At 37.8% G+C, this 25,971-nt stretch overlaps 1 protein-coding gene across 1 annotated transcript in view; it reads right to left on the bottom strand.

Moving 5' to 3' along the window:
• Positions 1–23,429, bottom strand: part of STT3B (STT3 oligosaccharyltransferase complex catalytic subunit B) — a 99,866-nt gene extending 76,437 nt beyond the window's left edge. The window contains exon 1 of the mRNA XM_021678930.1: positions 23,035–23,429. Within this exon, the coding sequence (XP_021534605.1) occupies positions 23,035–23,348 (314 nt within the window). The 5' untranslated portion in view covers positions 23,349–23,429. The remainder of the gene's footprint in view (positions 1–23,034) is intronic.
• Positions 23,430–25,971: the final 2,542 nt, after the last annotated feature.

Raw genomic sequence — 25,971 nt, 5'->3', positions numbered from 1 at the left:
TCCTAATCCTTGGTACTATGCCTGCACAATTATCACATAATAAATATTTGTTAAAATGATGTGAAAGTTGAACGTACCCTTAGTACTAAAAGCTTTTGTAATCAAAGCCTATAAAAAATTATTTTTAAAATCCTAAGATTTGTAAGACATCTTATCTCTTATTCCACAAAAACAAATAATAAAATAATAAAATAAAGGTAACACAGAAAGATAAAGGACAAGAGAAGTGTAGATATAAAAATTCAAGACTACATAAAAACACACAAAAATGTAAGTCATAAGGACACACATAAAATGTAGTCATAATGGACTAAAACTAAACCTAACTTCATTTCCCAGGAATCAAAGCCAAATAGGAGGGAGCCCGTGGCTGGCTCAGGTGGTAGATCATGTGACTCTTGATCTCAGGGTCGTGAGTTCAAGCTCCATGTTGGACACAGAGCTTACTTAAAAAAAAAAAAAATCCACAGTCTTTAACTACAATACTAAAGTCTATTTGTTAAACTAAAATAGAAAACAGATATCAAAATGCAATGACTCTAACATGAATTTTCTTAATTTTTGCAATCATGACATTTTATCTTTTTACAGGTTTTTATAGCTAGGTACCACCTCAAAGATAAAAGCAACAAGATTAGAAATAGGAGAGTCAGGACAGAGTAAGTTATCAGGTGACAGATAAGATATGTATGCAGCCACATAGTTTAAGATTTTGATATACCTAAAAATCTTGCCAAGTATACATTTCCCCCACAAAACTGGTATAATAAGTGAGAACAAGCATTTCTGACCAGAGAGTCCATAAAAAAAACCCAAAAAATCAGGTTTACTAAAGAAGTATTTCTTCTTCATCATTCTATCTGGGATGGTTTGGAACACAGAAGCAAAGAGGGCAGTTATTATGATTTAGTTCTGCAACTAAAAAGGTCATAAAAACAGTCAAAACAACAATGAAGACATGAAGAGAACCAACAGAGACATCAAATACACTTCCACAGTGTTCAGTACAGGTAAACACTCAATATGAAGGAATTAGTTGCCGACCTTAGAGTTGGTTGTTTCTGAAAAGTTGGCAAAACCATGTACTGGCAATGAAAAAGATCTCAAGAACAAAAAAAACCTCAGAGATTGAGATAGGTTTTTGCATTTTTCTGGGTGAGGGACTCTGAGAATCTGATGAAAACACAGATTCTCTCACCAGAAGAATGTGCATAAAAATTCTGCAGAATTTTAAACTTAATTTTAGAAGACCCCCAACACATAAGTCATATTAGAAAGGCATTTCTTTCCAGCACTGAAAAATCTGCTGTGAGTTACCTTGTTCAATAGTTTGGAAAAAACTACACCTGTGATCCACTGAGGCAGTTTTGGGAAATCAAGACTATACTTATTTTTCAGCCATGAAATCATTTAAAACAATATTATTTTAATAAGGGAAGTAATAAGGGTCTCTTTCAAATTACTGTGGTGCATAAGGCTTTCTGTATTGAAAAGTAAAATAATAGGTTATCCTTTTTTTGCCCATTCTCAAAAATTTAAGGAGAGATGACAAAGATTCAGGAGAAAACAAGATTCATATTTAGTTTTCATTTGTTTTAAAGGAATAAAATAAACTTCACATTTATGAAAAAGATTGGATTTTTAAATTTTGGTGTATAAATATAGCACTGTGCTATCTCAAACTGTGGTTGGCAAAGCTGTAATTGGAGCAAGATTACTCTACCAACACTTAAACAGATGTCTTTTGTGCATCCTAGAGCAGAAAAAGCTAGAAGCTACATAAAGAAAAACACTGAATACAAGATTCTGTAATAATGCAAATATTTTTCTTGAAAATGCAACCATAAAGTATAGACACCAATTTATGAATAGAGTTCACAAATAACTTTTCCCTCAGAGCCAATAAGCCTGGGCATTATGCATACAAATTCACAATTCTAAGAACCAAAGGCAAATGTGGTCTGTGACCTCATAAAGCTGACAATCTTTGACAATCTGGCAGGAGGGACAGGCAACAAACAAATAAAATCAAGCAGAGAAGGGAACAGAAGGGATACAAAAGGACATCTAACATTTCTCCGAAGAGTAATTTATATTAAGCATTAAAATATACTGACCTTACATGTTTGATTCAATGAGTTTTGACAATTTTATATATACCATCAACCAAAACTATCACCCAAAACCATCACCCAGAAAGTTCCCATGTGAACCTTTCCTGTCACTTCTCCCTCCCAAACACTTTGAATTCTTTCACTGTAGATTCATTTTGTTCTCAGATTTCATATAAATATAGCATAGGGGCGCCTGGGTGGCTCAGTCAGTTGAGTGGCTCTTGGTTTCTGCTCAGGTCATGGTCTCAGGGTCATGAGATCTAGCCCCGCATCAAGCTCTGTGCTCTGTGCTCAGTGGGGAGATTGCTTGAGATTCTCTCCCTCTCCCTCACCCCACCCCCACCTCACACTCATGTGCTCTCTCAAATAAATAAATCTTAAATTTAAAGTAAATAAATTAAATTTAAAGTAAATTAAAGTAAATAAATATAGATCATAGATTCTACTTTCTATATATTTCTACTTTCTATATAAGTGTCTGGTTTTTTTTCATTCAACATGTTGAGATTTATCATGTAGCAGCAGTTTGTTCTCTTTTTATTGCTGAATCGTATTCCATTTTATGAATACTACAGTAAATTCTGTCTTGTTTAAGAACATGTGTTTATTTCTTTGGATAAATATTTAGCAATTCCACTCTTTTTGTGGATAAATATTTAGCATTTCATTCAATAACCACTCTTAGATTATAGAGTACACATATATTTAAAAACATCAAACAGTTCTCCAAAATAGGTGTACCATTAATACTTCCACCAGTAAGGTATACTCTCTATCAATGTTTTTTGTTGTTGTTGTTGTTGTTTTTTTTTTAAATGGGCCTACCTGAACTGTGCTAGGTACTGGAGAAACAGACCTGTCCTCACAAAGCTCCTCATGGAACTCAACTGACATCTAACTTAAACCTGGATGGACTATTGAGCAAAACGGCAGGAAAGAATATAAGTGTTTTAAAAAGAAGAAAGAGCATGTGCAAGGGCTAAAAAATACACGTAAGTTATTTTCATAATACTAACAGGAAATAAAGCTAGATCAAGTTTTGTGGTGTCAAGATTATGCTAAAAAAATGAGAAAACAACCTAGGAAGAGTAAGTTTTAAAAAGATCAATTAAGTCCTAAAGAGGTATTTATGTTTATCAGATGCTCTCATGGCATCATAGGTCTTCAGAGTATTTGTCGTTCTTAATGGTTACAAGTCTCTCTCTCCCTCAGACTAGAACCATTTCTATTTGGGCTCACACCACTGTATCCACAAGACCCTGGCAAATAGGTAACATTCAGAGATGTGAAAGGTTTATCAAGGGTATTTGTATTAATTTTCTTAAAAAAAATTTTTTGGTATGAATTTTCTATCGCTGTATAACAAATTACAACAAAATCAATGGCTTAGAACAACACACATTATCTCATGGTTTCATGGGTCACATATCTAGGCACAGCTTAACTGGATCCCCTGCTTAGGGTCTGAAGGTGAAATCAAGGAGTTAACAGGGTTGGGTTCTCATCTGGAGACTCATTCAGGGAATGAACTGACTTCCATGGAAAGCTTACTTAGGTTGCTGGCAGAATTCATTTTCTTGAGGCTATAGGACCAAGGGCCCTGGTTTCTTGTTGGCTGTTGGTTGGAGCCTCTTAAGAGGCTTCCTGCAGTTCCTTGTGCATGGACTTCAACAAGGCTGCTTACTTCATAAGCCAGCAAGGAGTCTCTGGTACAAGTCCACTAGTAACACAGTCTTACATAACATAATCATGGAAGCTACATTCCCACCACCCTAGACTTTGTCCATCACACTACTTTTCAAAGGCTATCAACAGGCTACTTTGAAAATAATATTCTGTGAAAAGATTCATATAGTCAATTATAACTCTGAGTTTGTTTGCAAAGTGTAATGTTAAGATTTTACAAAATTGGCCAAGTTAACATGTATTCACCTAGTAAATGAGAAGGCAACTAGTTCCACCAACAGAAACGACCGATTATGGATGCCAATGTAAGTGTAAGAGAATCAAGAAATAAAGGAAAGGACAGAATTCCACAAAGAAAAAATAAAAATAGAAGTAAAAAGCAAAGTATTAGAATACCGATGATTATATCTAGGATTAAAGGTTTTCTGTTCCTTCTCCTTTACCCTGTCACTAGGCACACTCTCAGGCTACCAGGTACCAGACCTACTTAAATCCCACTGGTTGAGAGACTCCATATATACCCCAAATTCAGCACTAATGGGAACAGAGAATGAAGGTAAAGGAAAAGTACAAAGCAGCTAAGGCCACCAGCTGAAGATGGCATTTCAATCTACCATTTATTATTCCTGCCATCTAGCGGCAGGATCAAAAACAAAAGCATACCAGACTGAGGCTAAAACAGGTAGGTACACCTGGGAGAAAAAAACACCAGTTTACTAGGACTACTAAAACTAATAATCTAAACCCAGTCCTACCACCTCTACATATAAACACCATCTAGGTAACATATTAAACACATAGCCAATTTTATTACTTAAACAATGAAAACTCCTGCAAGGACACATTCAAGCCTAGTAGGGTAACAGATTCATCACTGTTTAATTAACAACAGCAAAACAAGAAAATTTCAAAGAATTACTAATGATACAGAATAAAGTAGTCATTTTTTTTCTTACTGTTTTACTTTTACTAGGTCAATTCTGAAGTTTGTAAAGACCCAGGAACACACAGAATGACCACTACCATGTCACCAAATCACCACTACTCATTTATATATAAGCAGTTCCAACTGGGTCTTAAGACTACTCTCACTAACCTCTCTGCTCTTAAAACCGATGAATCAGTCATAATGATTCAAGATCTTCCCTAAGCAGAGTCCATGCTGTATTTATCAGATGGACAAACTACCTGTTTTTCTATTTGAGCAACATATGGTAAAAAAACAAAAACAAAAACAAAAAACAAGGGTTGGGACACCTGGGTGGCTCAGTCCGTTAGGCATCTGCCTTTGGCTCAGGTCATGATCCAGGGTCCTGGGATTGAGTCCTGCATCGGGCTCCTTGCTCATCGGGGAGCCTGCTTCTCCCTCTGCCTGCCGCTCCCCCTGCTTGTGTTGTCTCTCTGACAAAAAAATAAAATCTTTAAAAAAAAGGGGGGGGGTGGTTGTTCAAAAGCTGATACTGTCCTGCAGACTTTTTTGAGCTTCTCTCTATACCTTCTCACTTAAGATGAGATGCATTACAAATCAAAAAGATATTAGAACTCATAAGAACAGAGCAAAACTCCCAAACATTATTAATTGAAAACAAGATCTATGTTACAGTCCTATCTCTTAACTTCTGCTGTAACTGACCATGACAGCTATCAATTTTCCTAAGTATTCATTTGAAAAAGGAGAATCTGTTCTGCTTTAAAAAGGGCACTTAATAAACTAACCGGAAAAAAGGAAAGGACAATGAAAAGTTGGTACCAAAAAATTACATCAAAATAAGACTGATAAAAGTATTTTAATGCCATTCAAAAAAATCTGAAAAAATTCTAGGATCACATATAAAATAGTGGATTTGGGGGCACCTGAGTGGCTCTCAGACGCTCATCTTAACTGATGAGCCACCCAAGAATCAAGCCCCATGTTCGGGGCTTTGGGGGCACCTGAGTGGCTCTCAGACGCTCATCTTAACTGATGAGCCACCCAAGAATCAAGCCCCATGTTCGGCTCTGCACTCAGTGAGGAGTCTGCTTAGGATTTTCTCTCTCCCCCCCAACCCCCGCACCTCCCCTCCACTGGTGCATTCGCTCTCTCTCTCTTACAAATAAATAAATCTTTAAAAGAAATAAAATCAAATAATAAAATAGTGGATTTGATAAATTAAAACTATTCAATGATATTTTTTGCTTAGTTAAATCCAATATATACTGAAATCTAAAACACCTGCACAAAGGGCAAGAGCTTCACACACTTGGGATGTACTCTCTCTCCACAGAGCACACATACATGTGTATGTAATACATATTTAGGGCAGACACACATTCATATACTATAGAAATAAGATCTCCAACAAACATCATATATATATGTGTCATATTTACACTTAATTGTTATTATATATCTACTTATTGATATTATATAATTGCTACATACCATACTATATAAATAAGATTTCCAAATAAGCATTAAAAATATAAATATGTATTATGTTACATATACTTAAATCAGGACATATATTCATATTCTATGGAAATAAGATTTCCAACTAACAAACATTAAGTATGCATTGTATGGAACACTTATTTAAAAAAAAAAAATCCTACAGTAATTCCTAAATTAAATATGGTAAACACCAGATTAAAGAAAATTAACACTGTATTGAAGAACATCTCAGCCTTTAACATGCTAATATGTATTATAAGTAAGTGGATGGGATATGCAGTTTTTCCAAATTTAAATTATCAGAGATTATTTTGTTTTGAACTACAATTCCTGGGATATGTATTCTGCAGAACACGCTTTGGCAACCACTCTAACAAATAATTTCTATGATTTCTATGTTCTCTTCTAGGTATGAGGTTCATTCTATAGTCCAGAGAAACCAAAAGTGTTCCCATTTACCTAGTTTTTAATCAGAAACTTTCAAACAAAGTATCAGCAAACATAACTCAAGAAGGGGCTAAGAAAGAATAAAGTCAGTCTTCTCTTCCCATTTGAAAGGGGTTGAAGGAGAGAGACAGAAAATACTGAACTATATGAAAACTTTGGTATCCTTCACATATCTAAAGTAATTTCAAAAAAATAAAAATAAAAAAATAAAGTAATTTCAGCAATTTCTATAAAATACATTAAACTCCTCAGAGATAAGCATGTTTGGGGTATACTCTATTTTAAAATGTGTTTATTCTGAGAATTACAAATGTTGCAAATGCATTTACTGAATTTTAAATGGACTTACCCCTTCTCCCCCTTTTCTTTTTTACAAATGATGTTACATTATGTTCAACCTGGTGGAATCTGGCATTAGCTTTTTGCCAAATTACTGCACTTGACACCTACACTTTGTCTTGGTAACATTGTATCAATATTATAGCAAATACATTATACTTTAGTTTACTTCTTGAGGAAGGTAACTAATTCCACAGCGTGACACTGAAAGTGGAAGAATCTGGGGCAGGAAAGAGTAAAAATGAGTAAAAGGCTCGGTCATTCAATGGCTGGTATCTCTGGTGGAAAAGGTTTCTGAGTCGAAGTCTAAAGATGCTCTGTGTTCCACTACATGTCAAAGAATTTCTCCAATAAGCAGATTATTATGACTTTCATTTCTGCCTTTGAATCTCAGATCCAAGAAATCTGAAGGGACATGAAAATAAGTCATGCTCCCTGAAGCACTGCTTTTACACTGGAGAGCTGTACTGAAGTCTGTCTTCAACATACAGAATTGTAATGGTGGGAAACTTAACACAGAACAATCTTCCTAACCTGAGAGCTGGAAAGTATCTACAAGTTTATTTCTGTGTATTTTGTATTTGTTCAGGCATGATAGAAAATTGACTCATTTTATTTAAAGCCTTGCATTATGGAATTCAGAATTATTCTGTAGTATTTTCAGTTTTAAAGCAACTCACTGCACTCAATGCCTAAAAGTGTGCTTTTTAAAATACATAAAGCAAATATTTGAATATTGGTTGTGAATGTCTGGCTTCTATTATTTTGAAAAAATATTCTGACCACAACACTTAAGAAACTTAATTTCCATGATAAAGTTTGGAAGTGGGATCAGTCAAGAAAATCTCAAATATCTGCCAATTCCTTACCACTGTCTTCTGAGATCTCCAGCATACCCTCAAAGTGGGAGAACTAATAGTGGAACTAGTCCGGCTATCAAAAACACAAGGTTGGCAGATAGTGACTGATCCAACTGAATAATTTAGTGGGAAAAAAACTGAAGTATGGGTATAGGCAAGACAGGTAAGACATGAATGTACTGGTTCTAACTCTGTCACTCTGGCCAAGTCATTTAGCACTTTACCGAGAATATTATAATAGATCATAAGTGAATAAAAAATACTTGTAAATTTTTCCAAGCCTCATTCTTTTGGAAGTGGAGGGGTGTAATAAGTAGATGGATGGAAGCATCCTGTCATTTCATAATTGCACACATTTGCACATGCTATTTTTAAAACCAAAAATACCACCCAAGGCTTCTGACTTCACAAAGTATTATCTCAATATACTAAGCAGTACTTCCTTTTCTCATCTGTAAAACGGGGGTAATAAAATAACTATCTTAAAGTGCTTAAGGACCAATAAGCCACAAAATACATTAAAATTTGCAACAAATTTAGCCCAGACTTAGTATCCCTCCCCCCAAAATACAAAATAACTGAGTTAAAAAAAAAAAAAGGAAAACTGACCAGAGACACAAACATAAAACATAAAAGCACAAAGTCTTCTGTGAATGACAGAAGAAATAAAAATGATACACTATGGTAACCAGTCTCCAAAGATGGTCCGAAATAATTCTGTCCCTAACAGTATATATGACTCTCTGATAGGCCTGTGTCTATTTTGAACAATAAAATATAGTGGAAGTGACACTGATCATTCTATGCCTAGCCCTTAATTGGACAAGCAGCTTTCTTGCTCTTGGAATGCTTTCTTAAAATTCAGCTGCCATGCTGTGAGGGAGCCTAAGCAGCCACATGAAGGAACTAAATGCTGCAGCTGAGCTCCCAATCAAGACTCCAGATGACTCGTAAGCAGTACAGCATCCCAGCACTTCTAGCCCCAGCTGACTGCAGCCTGTTGAGCCTCCAGATGACTCTCATCATCCCAGCACCACAGCTGACATCGCGAAGCAGAAAAAACTCCCACTCCACCCACAGAATTGTGAAACAATGAAATGCTTTTTGTCACCAAGTTTTGGGGTGGTGTATTATATTTTTATGAATTGAAACAAAAATAATCACAAAATTCCCAGGTATATACTCAAGCAAACATCCATACATATGCATCAGAAAACAGTCTTCAGTGTTCATAGTAGCATTATTCATAAAAGCAAAAAGTTGGAAACCCAAATAGTCACCACCTAGGAAATGTATAAATACAAATCAAAGAAAATTATATACAGAATACTACTATTTTTAAAGCTCCAAACAAAGCAAAACTTAGCAACATATTGTCTAGAGACACAAACATATGTATATATATATTTTTTTAATAATGAGAAAGGAGATGTTAAACACTCAGATAACGGTTTCTTAGTGCTAAGAGGAAAACCAGGAGGACAGGCTAGAGAAGAAATATGGATGGATGTGAAATTGGTAACACCCTAGCTGGGTAGGGGTTTCACATGGGTGTTTATCATTATGTTTATAATTACATATATGGCATATACATTATTTTATATGTAATTTCCATTTTCAATATAGTTTGATTTATAAAAATTTTTATAGCTTTATATTATGTTGCAATTCATATCCAACAATTATAACAAGTACTTATAAACTTTTTAAAAGTCTAGAATTATTTTTACTTCAAAAGGAAAACCTTTTGTTTTAAATGCCATTTATATTTACACTTTATTTAAATGTGGTAAATTATTTCAACAATCAAAATAAACTATACTAAACAAGAGAAAAGATCTCCCTTTCTAAAGAAGTGAGCCATTCATTTTAACAACCTTCAAAAAAATACTTAAAAGGATTTTAGTTGCAGGGCACCTGGGTGACTCAGTCTGTTAAGTGTTGGACTCTTGGCTTCAGGTAGGGTGGTGATCTCATGGATTGTGGGGTTGGAGCCCTGTGTGGTTTGCAGCTCTTTCACCACTCCACGCTGGGTGGGGAGTCTGCTTGGGGATGCTCTCTCTCTCCCCCTCCCCCTGCATGTGCTCTCCCCCTCTCAAATGAATAAATATATCTTAAAAAAAAAAAAAAGATTTTCGTTGCTTCTCAAGCTCATTTTTCTACTTTCAGTGAATAACTGGCCTTTATAGATTTAAGATTAGGTTTATTTCACCTACCACACATTGTTTCATTATCCTGTTTCTTCTAATACCAGAAAGCTGCTTGGCCTATTAAAATACAGTTTTCTTTAGCTATATATGGTGTAGAGTAAAAATGATTTTAGTATTAAAATTAAATTTCCATGAAGCTTATTAAATTTTTAAAAATTAAGAACACATGCAATATTTTAATTGTCAGTACATTCAACAAACCCTATTCATTGTAACAGATTTAAAGGCACACTGATGGATAAAGGTTTAAAAAAAAAAAAAAGTACACAAAAACATATGGTGAGACCATTACAACCTATCAGTTTTAGGACTCACAGGAATGTTGCTATTATTACATGGAATAGTATAAAGAGTTGACCAGTCATTTTATTAGAGTCCAATCCATAGTTTAAAAAAAAAAAAAAATGGGTAAAGGCTTGGGGCTCCTGGCTGGCTCAGTAGGAGGAACACAGGACTCCTGATCTCAGGGTTGTGAGTTCGAGCCCCACATGGGGTGAAGAGATTACTTAAATAAATAAAAACTATTTTTAAAAAAAGGTAATGACTTTATATTTTGGCTTACTTAACTCTCAGGATCTACAAATTCAATGATCCTCCCAGTAATTAGACATAGACAAAGCTATTTCTGTTGCAGAGACACTTTATTGGAGACAGGCGATTTATTTAACCCCAATGAGTATTTTTATTTAGTATCCTTTAACCTCTTGTGGGAAGGTTTAAATGAAATCAGTCAGAGCTGTGATGGCTTCCTAAAGTGTTGCTTAATTTCCAAATTAATTACCAATAGAGGGCTTTTTGAAATTTCCCCTTCTGCCACTTCGCCTTCAACTTCACCACCAACCTACATTAGTACCTACGGTCAATAACCGAAAGAATCAAAGAGGATTTTCACTTTTAAGGAAAATGGAAAAAAGGAAAAACAGGGTTCACTATTTGTTTTGCAGCATGCCATTAAGGAGGCAGCCTACACCCTGAGTAGTGAGAATGGCACCATCAAGCTCCGTCCCTTGGGAACAACACTCAACATCAAGCCACCATAGTTTTGAATTGCGTCTGTCTATTCCTTATCTCCCTTTACTTTGTGCGTCCTTTAGGCCTAAGCCTCTTGTGCATCAGAAAAATGCAGGGTTATTTTTTGGGTCTAGGAACACCAAAAACAATTTTTTCCACATAAATTAATGGTTCTTTGCTTTATGCATTTTTGGCTTACAAAAGTTTTCGTTGGAATGCTCTACTTTTGGATGGGGGATGCTGTAATCACAGAGTTAAATCAAGAGCCAAGAAAGCAAATGGATCATTAATCCAACCCCACCCAAACTCATCACTTGCATGAATTTAATGCCTACATACCCAATGATCATTTCTATTCTTACTATTCCTCCACATCAAGATATATTTCTCAAGTTCCAACAAAATGCCACCTTGTAAACTTTACTTTTATTGCTGACATGTCTTTTTTCATTTATCAGCTCAAAAGTTAGCAGTATTAACTGGTCTGTCTTTTCTTATTCAATATTCCTTAACAGTGAGTTAAAACTTGAGACAATTATCTGTACTTAGAAGAAATACTGAAAATCTCCCTCCCTTAAAGTTCTTCTAGGATATTCAGCTAGCTAGTCATTTCCCAATTGCTGATGGCAATTACTCACATAAATTATTTTTCCATAAGCATTATCACCTCCTTTCTGCATCATCAAATCTTTCCTTCTTCTGTAAGATTAAAATGACACCCTTATTGATGGTGAGATTATGATGTTCACTACTAAGAGGTCCACCAACAATTCCAATGAGGGGGTGGTGAGTTTCCACACAAAAAATCATTTTTCTAACATCTTTGTCCTACAAATCACCTTAATTCTGACACTAAGATAGTGTTAAATCCCACAAAAGTTCAGTCCTACAAGATGGACCTCCCCAGCCCCCAATCTCCCACTTCACAAACCAATCACAAGTCCAAGTTGCCACCAGTGCTTCTAGCCAACTAGCTATAGACCAGAAGTTCTAGTGACCCCCTCTTTGGATTCAATTAATCTGGTACAGCTGCTCACAGAACTGAGAGAAAATATTTAGCTTACTAGATCACAGATTTATTATAAAAGGACAGAACTCAGGAAAAGACTGATAAAAGAGATTCATAGGGCAAGATTATGTGGGAAGGGGCACGAGGCTTCCATGCCCTGAGTATACCACCCTCCCCAAATCTCCTCATAGTCACAAATATGGAAGTTCTCCAAACTCTGTCCTTTGGGGTTTTCATGAAGACTCCCATTACATTGGCATGATTGATTAAATTATTGGGACCACTGGTGATTCAACCTTCCAGCCCTTCTCCCCTTCCCAGAGGTCAGGAGGAAGAACTTACACTTCCAACCCTCTAATCACAGGGTAGGTTTCACTGGCAACCAACCCCTATCCCCTTAGGCTTTCCAAAATCACTTCATTAACATAACAAAAGATGCCAAACCTACCCCCCCTCCCCCATCACTTAGAAAATTACAAAGGTTTTAGGAGCTCTGTGCCAGGAAGGAGGATGAAGACCAAACATATCTTCTTATTACGAATCACAGTATCACCACACATGATTCTACTGATATCACAGTCAAATCCAAGGTTTATCAAGGTATTACACAACAGAGACTTTCTGTGCTATTACTATCATCACCGAAACATAAATTGTACCCACTACGTTCCTAATACAGTGTACGATATTCTAGCATGATTAGAAATGATGTTCTCACCCGAAAGGATCTCATCTGTCTATAATAACAGTAAGTTATTATTATTCATTAGAGAGGGAAATAAGAACCATATCACCATAACAGTATTTTACCACTTTAGGCAAAAAAGAAATAACTTAAATCCCCTTGAATGTTTTTACATTACAGGTGTTAAAAATCTTCAAAACGGATCTAGCCTATTTAGTTAAATGAACAGTCCTGAACAAAATTTAACCGAAGTAAGTTTGTTCTATAGTGGGATCAATAAAACCTGTATCTATACCTCTCACACAAGGCAGATAAACTATATTAGATTGTTATTTCTTAAAGAAGTATTCCTGGCATGTTTCCTAACAGTTAATGCATTTCAAAAAAATTATCCCTACTTCCCTGGGGAATTCAAACAAGAGAAATACTAGAGGTATTAAAGAAGCTTAAATCATTAGGTTGGACCAATATCCAAATACAGCCTAATTCAAAGTCATTTATATTTCTCTTTGGCATATATTACAAGGGATATAGGGGACAAGGGATAGTAAGTATGTATATACCTTCCTTATGATACTTGGTTTAAATTTTAAGTTTGAATTCTGTAGAAATACTAGCTGACTAAATTGGGAGTTTGAAGAAAGACAGTCCTGGATTTAAATTCTTCAACAATGCATTAACTATGAAACAAGCTTTGTTCACAAAAGAAATCAACTGTTATCCATTCATGGAGTATGGGTTACATACTAACGGGCAGCAGAAAAATACCACCAAATTTGATCAAAATCATTCTGACCAATAAATAGACATGCGTTAGGAGAGCATTCTTGTTTACTGTTTCACTTAAGCACTGCTTTCTAATTAAAAGAAAAGCTTACTTGGAAGAAATACTCACTGAACTAAAATCTTCCTCCGTTAAAGTTCTCCTAGGATATCCAGCTAGCCAGTCATGGCCTAGAATCTCATTTCCAATATCCTTAATCATTTGCTAACACATAATGCCAAATTTCCACGCCCCAACAGATTTCAAGCTCCTGCATAAATAATCATGTAGAATCCTACATTAAAAAAATCATTTGCTTTATTATTCTCTTTTTTAATTGAAGTATAGTTGACATACAATGTTGCCTTTGTTTCAGGTGTACAACATAGTGCTTAGACAATTGTATACACTACTCAATGCCTGACTTTTACTATTCTTTGAATAAAACTTTTTATCCCCTGAAGACAGGTTCTGAAAGGAACCTACTACTATCAAACCTCTCCTATTCCTGAAGACCAAGACAGTTACTAAATCAATAAAGGAAATAAAGATATGGGAAAGAAAAACAATAGTAGCCATGGAAGACTGGAAGAAGAATAGAGAGCAATCCTTTACAAATATACCAATACATTATTAAACATCCCATTCTTAGGGGTCTCCTAAATTCCTTCAGTTCAGATCTCTTTCCAACATTCTCTTTCCTTCTTTCTTTCAAGAACTAACGACCACTCCCTACCTTATATAAATTTTAATATGTTTTAAAGTGACAATAGTTGGCAAAAGCTATAGTTTAAAAACCAGTCCTTTGCATTTATCTGATTATTTATCATTTGTCTCCTCAATGACAGTGATGTCTCCTCCCTCACCCTCTCTTCCTTATAGTCTCAGTGTCTGCTGAAAGACTGGATCTCTCTGGCCAGTTAGTACTTTCTGAAAAGCTGTCAAGGTTATCTCTTGACAAGATTGACTCCAGCTCAAAATATCAATCTTATGATAATTTTTGATCTCAAGTGAAGAGAAGGATGCTTTCCCTTTCCTACAAGTACTTCCTGCTGCAAAAGAGCAGGCAACCTCCTCAGGGGGGTAAGAAGCCTGGTTAATCAAATTATTGCTAAACCTTATTACCACACATTCTCCACAATCCTTTGATCAATGAAGATGGACCTTAAATACAATGCCGAGCAAAAAAAAAAAGACACAAAAGCTCTAAGTGCATTTATCTCAAGTTTTAAAACAGGCAAAACTAAATTATATTATTTAGGAATGCACACAGAATTGTTCCACCTATGAGGAAAAGCAAGTATGTAATTACTATACAAGTGGGAAGCAAGGGAGGCAAGCACACATCAAGACTTCTGAGGTGGGGCCAATGTTCTATTTCTTAATCTGGGTGATGATCACATAGGTGTTTATCTTATAATTAGTCATTACATTGTACATTTGGTTTATATACTTCTCAGAATGTGTTATATTTCACCATAAAAGAAAAACTTTTTTAAAGACTGAAACCAAACATTTTCTCATCAAAAGCCTTTGCAAAACATTTTTCTCATGCTTATATAAACATTTAAGACATTTTCAAAGAACATCTCAAAAACTTCAAGAGTACTGCCTTCCAATAATTCTGTGCTCCATTATTGTTCCTGTGGATTATACAAGTAAGATGGTTTAATAATTAATCTGAATAATAAAACCTACTTAAATAGAATTTATTCTACTTTAAGGAGTTACTGGCATTTTAAGAATAGGCATGAACTGCTGAGAGAGTAGACCTTAAAAGTTTTCAACACAATAAAAAAATTTTTTGTAACTTTATATAAGGTGACAAATGTTAACATCTTATTATCATTTCAAAATGTATACAAATACCGAATCATTATGCTGTACACTTGAAATTAATAAAATGTCATGTCAATTATACTTCAATTTTAAAAAAAAGAATAGGCATGAAATAAACATGGTGGTAACAAGTGAGTTTCCCCGTGGTGATTCCTTTCACCAATCCTACTCTACCCTTTTGGCCAGCAACAAACAATAATTTAAGCTGTGCATATACAGGAACTTTATAAATTATGAATTACTACATTTTAATTTAAAACAGCATATGCTACAATATTATCTATCCATCTATCTATGGAGAGAAAGACCCAATAACTTAAGTTTAAAAACCAAATTCATCTGAAGTCATGTGTAGGTTGGAAAGATTGCTAGATATCACTGAAGAAAAGAACACTGCACTGTGAAGAAAAATCTTTACTGGAGAAAAACTGATAAACCTGTAAGGCATAAAAAGGAAATTAAAAGAAAACCTCAAAAGAAACATTATCAATTTAGTTATCAACTAATCATTTATACTTTATTAATATAAACATAAATTTTCTTTATGATTTTATGAATAGTCTTTCTCCTCAGATAGGAATAAATAAAAAAAGTTAAAAAAAACTGAAAACCTAAAGCATGAAAACTATTAACTCAATGAAACTACAGATGAGTGAAGCACACAGTTTTATATCACCAATTCTAAAGAAGTCAAACTTCACATAAAAATCGTTTCATAGCTGAACTTCAATTGCCAACATTTCCAATATTGTCAATTTAAAATGAGTGGTAGAAACAAACTTCCCTTCATCTCCTCAAGTAACAATTTTCAAACAACTTCTCACAAAACGCCCTCTAATGCAAACAAAGGTGCAAAGAAAATAGAAAAGAATCTAGCCAAAGTACAACCTTAGAAAAAGTACTTCACCCCTCTGGTGTTCAGCTTCTTTGCCCTGAAAACAAGCCAAGCCAGCAAACACTCTGGAAGCCCTGCAGACCATAGAATTCTGGGTCTACTCTGAGCTCCCACCCTGTAAAAAGTCCCTTAACTGGAATGGCTTAATATTTCCAACCTTATTGCAATGAACTTTTTACAGACAAAATAAATCTAAATAAAACAACATTCACTTGGATTCATTCATCTTTTCTTCTCACTCAGCTATTCCCCTTAAAAGCCCCATCTCTGAAAACTCCCTAGTCATTCGGTTTAAAAACTTGAAGTCAGGGGCACTTGGGTGGCTCAGGTCATGATCCCAGGGTCCTGGGATCAAGCCCCACGTCGGGCTCCCTGCTCAGTGGAAAGCCTGCTTCTCCCTTTGCCCCACCCCACCGCCCCCGACCCTGCTCCTCACTCTACCTCAAACGAATAAAATCTTTAACAAAAAATAAAAATAAGTAAAAACTTGAAGTCATCATCAACTCTTCTCTCTTCCCTACATCAAAACAAGTAATTAGCCATCATCCAACTAGTGAGCTTAGTTAGCTAGGCATGGATTGTGCCCAGGCACTCTGATAGGCCAGTATGTTAAGACTTAAATCAGGGCAGCTGATTAAAAAACATAAATTAAATGGAGGACACTTTCATTTAAGCCTGTCTTGAAGGCAGAAGATGCAGTAAAAAGGACATAGATTTTGGAGACAAGCAAACCTGTATTATTCAATTCTTAGTGGAATACTGAACTGAAGTACCTTTTATCTACAGAAATAAGAGATGTTACCTTATCTCCTTAATTCTAAGATCTAAAATCAAGTTGTAAGACACTGTAAAAACTAAGCATCTACTATCATTTAGAACGTATATTAAAGTTATCCTGCAGCACTAAGTTCCACAGAAAGAAAAAATGGTCACTAATGATATGGTCAATTTAATTAGCGTAGCAGTCACAATTCTTTAGAAATGTGTATTTCTAAAAATAGTATAAACTTGACCAACATAAGGGCATTCACCAACCTATGTATAGATTATATTCCAAAGTATGTTTAGATGCCTTTCATTTGAAACTCTGAAGGTGTTTTTACAAAGAAATAAAATTCCAAGTCTACAAATGCCAGTTTACTTACATTTACCTAAAATATGAGAACCTCTGGCAGTTGTTCCTATCTCTTCCAACTCTTACCTCCACCTAACACTTTTTAAAAAAAAATCCTATGGTATTGACACTTTCTATCAATTTCTAAATCCCTGGAAATTATGTGTCTGAATTAGGTCAAGTGAGGACACAGAAACTTTCTAAGAATAAGTGATTTAAAAACAAAAAATATCCACCAGAATCAGGTAAAGGAAGTAAAGGAGTTAAGATGGGGTACCATGTTAACCATTTACATTTTTTCCCCTTTCAACAGTATTAATTTGGCCCATAGATTGTATTCATGGGCCCTGTATTATTTGAAAATGTTTTCATTTTTTCCTGTTTATTGTAGGGACTGAAAGAAGTCACTTTTGCAATTATACATAAATTAAGCATTATTATCTGGACAAAACATGGCAATAAAAGAGCATAAATATGACTCAGAGTAAGCAACAGGCGGACCAATAAAAGGCTTCTAATAACCCAAAAGGAATTTAGGTATTCCACAAAAATTAAGTCTAGTAAAACCAACATCAATACCCTTCTAACAACTTCAGGGTTTCTTCTGTGACATCAGATTTGGCAGTCAGGTCATTTAACAGACATCCATTGACTTATGATGTACTCAGGTAATTTACTAACCAAAACCTAGAAAGATTAAATCTTGATTCTAACCTGCAGTCCAATTGAGGGTGATACAGAAACAGTATTTATACTCATTATGTTCAAGTATTATAGAAAACAAATGTTGTCCAGAAATAAGAAATCCTCTTAATTATGGAGTTGGAGAACAAAGATAACACTCTTCATATTACCATAAACGATGTACTATCAGTGTCTACAAGCAGGATTTAAAAGCAGTATTAGAAAGATATGATAAGGCAAATTAAGTAAAACACTAACTGCAGAATCTAGGTGTAGCAGGGTTTGCTATAAAATTCTTTCAACTTTTTTGTATGAAAATTTTTATAATGTAACAATCTAGCAATGTACAAATCTGTTGAATTGTGGGGTGCTTTATAATTTAGGTTAACAGCAGTATGGTCTCTAAGAGCATTAGGTTTTCAAAGTAAACAAGTAAAAAATATGATTCAGTCACTCCAGAATATTAATCTTTCCATTTTTTCTGAGAGCATGTATGCACTAATGAACACTAAGAAGGTACAATGAAGAGAACTTTTAACATTTTCTCATATCCCAAACTACTCATAACTTATAGGGAGTATAAAAATCAGAAGTAGATTAAGTACAGACAGGCCAGTAAGTTTCCCCATATTCGTTAACAACTGGGTCAGAGCCATAATGAGCTTCTAATGCTTGGTCTACAACCAATGTTGAATTTATGCAAACTACTCATGGCAATAAGAGATCTGCAGTCTTACTCAGGTTAGCACTCAAAATACGAAAATCCAGAACAAAAAGAAAAAGTTCCAAAGTCTTTGCTGACAGATCCTAACTACCCCAGGACCTATTCTATATGCCTCATGAAACCTATGAGGCATAAGAACCTCTAAGAACCACCACATTTAAACCAAATGGGAGCAAGTCCGATTCCATTATCCAATGCAGCAGGTCAAGACACTCCCTGCACCTCCTCCCTAAGTGTTCTTGTAACTTACAACGACTTCAAGCTCGAGGCTAGAAAAATTGTAAATTACAACGACTCCAGTGACAGGATACCTGTTCTGAAGAGCAGCTGGACTGCTGTTGCTTATGATTCCACAGTCAAAGTAACTTTTTAAGATTTGGGATGTTTTTTTCTAAAACTGGTTTTGTTACCCATTTTGTCTTCTTCAGAACTGAGGTCAATAGCCCCTTTTTGTCATCTGCAAAGTGAAGAAAAACATGGAGACCTCAAAGTACAGGAACTAGTTCCCAGCTTACAAACCGCTTATGTTCCAAAGGTTTATCAATCCTTTGAAAACATGTTTGCACTAATTAATCTATTTATACCATAGTTTCTTTGAAAAACTGTATTCCAAGTTTCAATTCTAAACTGGAGCTTTCTGCCCTGCAAAAAGACATCTGCTGCCCTTTTACAGCTAACTGCAGCCAAAACTCAGAGAGGCTCAGAGAATTCTCTCTAGGGCTCTAGGGAGAACCCACTGCAACCTGTGCAGGCAGGGAAAAGGGCAGCTCTCCTTATATAGGTAGCTTTTACATCACCTCTGTGGGAAAAGCTACTACAATTTAACAAGATAACGGCTGTGAAAAAGATACTTGGTTAATATAAGAGTATTAACATACAAAAATAAGTAGAAACTACATTTTGCTCCAGATAAAAAGAAGATAAAATTAGGTGCTGTTAAACTAGTTGCTCAACCAAATGTCTGGCAAGTACAGACAACATACTCTCAAACTGCTTCCTCATGTCTGATCAACTCAACTGATAAGGGAGGAAATTACTAAAGTGGTGAGGAGATCATACCACAAATGTTGCTAAGTTCTAAAAAAGTGTAGTGTACTTTAAAATTCAATAAATCTATAATAGCCAACATTATATTCCACCACTTACAACAACTGCAAGATTTATAAAATAAATTGAGTGACAAATTTAAAAACAAGTATAACTTTGTGACAATGAGTCACCTCTGGCAACTAACTAGAGTCTTACGCAATTTAAGAACTACTGTAAAATTATAGAAATAACTCATAATCAAACAGAAAAAGTAAACTTTTCACTAAAAAGACTTCAGAAATGAAGTCAGTAACAAAGACATGAAAAAAGGAAACAGAGAAGGCCAGAACAAATTGATTTGTTGATACAAAATCTGAAAGAAACGTTTAAATATTATTAAACGTTCATGGCATTGCTGTATTATAAAATAGTAATCTGGGAGACTCCCAAGCTAGTATAACACTAGAGTATTAGATTAAAGATCAAAATATTGGTATTCTTAGTAGCTTGGAAGGAAAAACTGCTTTAAAAATCCAGAGTAATTGGGCGCCTGGGTGGCTCAGATGGTTAAGCGTCTGCCTTCGGCTCAGGTCATGATCCCAGGGTCCTGGGATGGAGTCCCACATCGGGCTCCCTGCTCCTTGGGAGCCTGCTTCTCCCTCTGCCTCTCTCTCTCTCTCTGTCTCTCATGAATAAATAAATAAAATCTTAAAAAAAAAAAAATCCAGAGTAATAATGATAGACACTCTAACCCTTTTTCAAAATTTTTCAACAAGAATGGATTATAAGAATGAGATACCTAACTACTTGAGATCTTCAAAAGATATAAAAAGAAAAACAAAAGTGAGCGAAGAAGGGATTTTTTTGGTCTAAAACCTAATTTTCTCATTAAGTCAACCCAAATTATACTTAGACATCAAATTTATATTGGCAAATCTCTGTTCACAGTAAGGGATAGGGACAATTCCTTTATTGTAAAAAGACTAATACTAATGACAATTATCTAATAGTATGAACAGAAGCATTTAACTAGGAATATGATAAAATGTAAATATCAAAACTATTAGTAAGCAGAACACCTAAAGTAGATATTTAAGAATGAAGAGATACATATACCTTTAGATTAGCTTATATGAATTAAAGTTCAAATTTCATACATTTAGCTAAAAGACAGTGTTTCTGAAATGTGTTTCTATACATAAAAAAAATAGAAGTGAAACAAATTTCATGTGGATAAAAGAGGGTTATGCTCTCCAAGCATATTCTTGAAACTTGAAAAAAAGATCAACTTCTAATTCTTCGCCATACTTAAAAAAAGAAAAAAGTAATATTATCAGTGAAGCAACCTGATAAGACCTCATGACTACAATACTCAATTTCAATAGTAATTTTGGGCTGACTTGATGCAGATTTCTAATCTTCCTTCAAAATAAGGAAAAATAACAAAATCGTCTCATCATTCAGTTGTGAATTTTTCTGCAATCCTTAATTGCAGCCTCAAAGTTACTACTAAACAATATTCAGCCTTTGTAAAAATGATACTCTCTGTAGAAATACTATTCACAATTTTTGTTACCCGTGATGTTTGGTTGCCATGCACTTCTGTTGTAATCTAAAAAGACAACTTTCTCTTTTTACACTGTTCAGTAAAATATTAACAGTTTTCATTTTCTGGTTCCAATTTCATTTTTATCTAATTTGCTTAAGTGTTTCAAACCTAAGACTAAGAACACTGTACCTAGTTCCCAAGGCTTCACAGTATTTTCTTCTGTGATTCCAAGTAACATAAAGTTATTTTTTTTAAAAATGTTAGAAAAAAATCAAAACCTCTTCGTTTCACGAAGAATGTCCCAGTAATTGTTTACCTAAACTGAATTCTCCATGAGTGGGCCCCTGTCGTGTTCAACAGATGCAGCACTACCAATTTTTCTATCCATAACAGAACTTCAATCCAGTATTTTAATATATGGATAATTCACGACCCCAAATATTTGTAATCCATATATTAGTAGCTCTCAAGAAGATTCTTTGTATTAAAATGATAAATATCCTAAAATTTAGTTAGATCTAATTATAAGAATATAAGATTAACTCAAGGCTGACAAGTCGGGTCAACATGAATTTAGTTTAAAAGGCACAGGCTCAGATATAAAGCAAAAACAAAAACCAAATAGGCTGGGAAAGCTGGGTAAAAAATTAAAGCAATCTTCCTATCTATAGAATTCACAAACCAGGGTAGTGCCTAAATTAGCTAGCGCTCTTATAGGGTAATTTCCTAAAACATTCAGGTCAGTCCCGGATACCACGTGCAACTTCTGTATTATAACCTAAGGCTCCCCATCACTGTGGCAGTTTGTTCTCTTATCCACAAACCTTCCTGCAGAGACCAATAAAGGAACTAATGCCATGCTTTCGGATATTGTGCATAACATACTGAGGGTGACAGTTGGGCTAACAGAGTAATGTTCTTGCTCTAAAAAGCAAACCAAGATAATTGTGGAACAGTGAGGTGCTGAGTGCACTTAGGGGCCTTGAAAAAAGCCACTCCTGAAAATATCTAGTGTTAAATAAGAGTCCCTAGCTTTCAGATTACTTTCAGGGGTATTATTTCCTTTCCTACAACACCTCACTACTCACTCCCTTTTCCCCTTCTTGTATAAAAGAGGAGAAACACTAAAAGCGTAAAACTGCGAGGCTGAGCAGACAGGGCTCCTGCACATCTGGCCTCACCTCCAACGGCAACAGGGCAACCCCTGGGCGATCCCATCCCAACCAGCAAAAACGCGCCAGCAAAAAAGAGAACGCGAAAGCCACGGGCAGGGAGGCGGGGAGTCCGCCACGAGTCGGCCGAGGAGAGACCTGCCGGCTCCCGGCGTGGCCACTCCGGACTGGGCAACCCAAGAGGGCTGCAAGGGGGCTTCGCTCGCCCTCCCAGGAGGCGTCACACTTATTCGGCCGGGGGGCAAAGTCCCACTCGGGGACCCCCGACGCCCCGCCTCGGGCTGCGCGGGGGAAACTTCGCCCACGGGCAGGGGACGCGCCCGGAGCTCCGGGACCCGCGCTCGCCTCTGCCGGGGTGCGAGTGGGGCTCGGCGGCGGCGCCGGGCCAAGTCCGGGGCGAGCCGCGGCGGGCAGAGGCGTCGGTCCCGGGTCTCCGCGGGCCGCGGGCGGGGGAGGGGCGGCGGGGCACTTACCACGGGTCGAACTCGTGAATGATGCTTTCGAAGCGAATGACCGCGAAGAGGCGCGAGCTGAAGCCGGCAAGCCAGGCCAGGAAGAGGATGGTGAAGGAGAGCAGCGACTGCCAGCCGGCCGGCTGCGACAACCCCCCGGACAGCCCCGCGGGGGCCGGCTTCGGCGGCGCCACGCCGCCCGCCGCCTTGTGCGCGCACTGGGCCCCGGGCCCGTGGTGGCCGTGCCGGCTGTTCCCCAAGGCCATGAGGCCGCTCCACGGGGACGAGTTGAGGGACGACTTGTGCTTGCTCTCCGGGGCCGAGGGCTCCGCCATGTTGTGCCCCGGCGGCGGGTCTCCCTCCTCGCCGCCGCCGCCGCCTGGTGCGAGGGGTGCTGGGCGGGGACCCGGAGGAGGAGGAGGAGGAGGAGGAGAAGGAGGAAGAAAAAGAAGGAGGAGGGAAGAGCGCTGCGCGCTCCCGCCCTCAGCGCCGCGAGGCCGGGGGACAGGGGGTGGAGGCGGCGGCAGGGAGTCTCCGCCTCAGCAGCGGCCGCGACTGCCGCGCTCTCAACTCGGATGGCCCTTGCGCCCCACTAGCCATCCGTATCCCCCGTGCAGCTGCGGCAGCGGCGAAAGCCGACGGGACGAGGGCGCCAGAGAAGAAGCAGCAGACGGAGGCGGCACCACAGCTCGGAGCAGCAATGACATTCCTTCTCACACTCGCCGCCCGCCCCGCGGTGAAGAGCAGGAGGAGGAGCCCCCTGGAGTCCGGGCGGAGCTCAGGCTACCTCTGACTCCGCCCCTGACCCAACAGGAACTGGCCCTTCCACCTGTCACAATGCGACAGGTCCGTTAGGGGGCGGGCCCAGAACCGCGGAGCCCACCAATGGGGGCGCGAGCTGGGGCGGGGCTTAGCCCAACAGCTCTCCCCCACTCCCTCCCCCTCCCGCCTCGCGCCCGTTAGCCCGGGGCGGCCGTGCTGCGCGGCTACGGCTTCATTGTCAGTTGAAAGACGCGGTTTCGCGCGCCTGTGTTGTCGGCATGGAAGGGTGCTAGGCTGCTCCGCTCGTTGCATGAAGCTGGGCCAGGACGAGGGGTCGGGAGGTGATCGAGAACAGCGGAGCAACCTCCGTCAGAATTAGTTTAAGGAAGGCGAACAGCGGTGCGCCGACCAACCGGGCACTCGCCGGATTGCGGCGGTCGTGACTTTTAACCCGCTTTGCGCGGAGCGCCCCATCACGTAACTGAGCGCGCAGGCGCGTTACACTAGTCTTGCGCGCGTGGGACTGGCTGGCGGGGTTCTGACGCCCGGGGCGCCCAACACAGCCTGAGCAGTCTATGAGCGTCGGCGGCGGCGCACGGGTCCACCCTGCCGGCTGCGCCGGGCGTCCTGCTAAAGAGGTTGTGAGCGAAGACAACTTTGCCGGCGCTGAAAACTCTTCGGAGCCAGAAAACAAGCTCCTAGCTCCGAAGAGACCTAGGGGGCAGGCAAAGTGCGACTTTCTCTCGCTTTTTTCGTTTCTTGTGTCTTTCTGATTGGAAAGGTCGTGTTTGTTCCCTGGAAGTACGAGCAGATGCAGGGCTTCATTGTTAACGGGCAGCATACAGTCCACCGAACGAGTGAAACTTTGTCAGCTGTTACTGAATTTTCTTTAGTGAATAATAACGGACCGAAGATCCCTGTCCACAAAGTTTTGCACGTCTAGGTTGTATTTTTATACCTTCCTCCCCCTTCTTCTTGCCCCCTCCCCCCCAGGAAAGTGCCACCGGGGAGACTAAATTCAAGTCAGAATGAGTTAAAACGTAAATGGAGTAGTGAGGAGACTAGAGTTACTCTAATATACGCCCCGCGAAGGGCATGGAGCTTTGATTCCATAAATATTCGATTCCCTTTTCATGTAAAGTAATTGTCCATTTTATTTAGGTGAATAACGTGAACTTAAAAGCCTGTGTTCGCATAATATTATGAAAGAACTCAATTATTAAGCCATTAAATTTCAACACAGCAAATTTAAACATTTAGAAATTGTGTTTAAACAGTAGGCCTTGTTAGATAAATGAACGACTAAGTTTGAGATTGGGCTTTGAAACTAATGGATCCAGCTACTCTTTTAACCTAAGCGATTGACTTTTCTCTGGTTTCCTTACAAAAATAAGTAAATAGTCTCATTAAGGAAAGGATGAAAGGTTTCCAGAAGTAGACTTTCCCACCAACAATTTAATAGCTGACGTTTATTGGACACCTAAATTTTAGTGAGAATTATCATAGAATATTAACTGAGACCTGTTGTAGGAGAAAGGTGACATGCTCTTTCTCAGAGCCAAACTGTACATGCTAAAATGCCAGCATTTAGAGTATTGGTGCCCATATTCCATGAACCAAAGTTCTATCAACCTAAAATAAAATTTATTTTGTATTTTTAATTTATTTGAATATTTCCGTTTTACTATCTTTTGTATAGATGCTCTCTATTAAGTTACACATTATCTTGCTTCCTTTTTGGTTTTTTAATCGCCGAAGTTCTGGTCTGAAAAGTGACAAGACTCAGTTCCAGTTGCCCATTGTTGCTTACTAGCCACGTAGCATTGGCCAAGTCACCTGCATGGGTTACCCCTTCTACTCATAAATTCAGTTCTTAATATCATGTGAGATAGCTTATCTGAAAATACTTTGAAAAACTGTTAAGGATCATAAGCAAATGCAGCTTAGCAGTGAGTGTAAAAGCAGTAGGAAAAAAACCCTGTTATTCTTGGTGTTTATTCACTTATTCACTAATGCATTCAACAAGTATTTATTGAGCTCCTTTATGCCAAGCACTATGTGGGCCCGGGATGCAGTAGGGAACATGAGAAGCGTGGTTCTTCCCTCGCAGAGCTCACCAGCCAGTCCTAGGGAGATGGGCATTGAGTAAACCATCACACTGCTAAGTACCAAAATGCAACGTGACAAACGCTATCA

This window comes from Neomonachus schauinslandi, chromosome 1 (genome assembly GCF_002201575.2).
Source record: "Neomonachus schauinslandi chromosome 1, ASM220157v2, whole genome shotgun sequence".
Taxonomy (NCBI): domain Eukaryota; kingdom Metazoa; phylum Chordata; class Mammalia; order Carnivora; family Phocidae; genus Neomonachus; species Neomonachus schauinslandi.
Note: the sequence above shows the minus strand (reverse complement) of the source record. Positions and strands in the feature narration are given on the sequence as shown.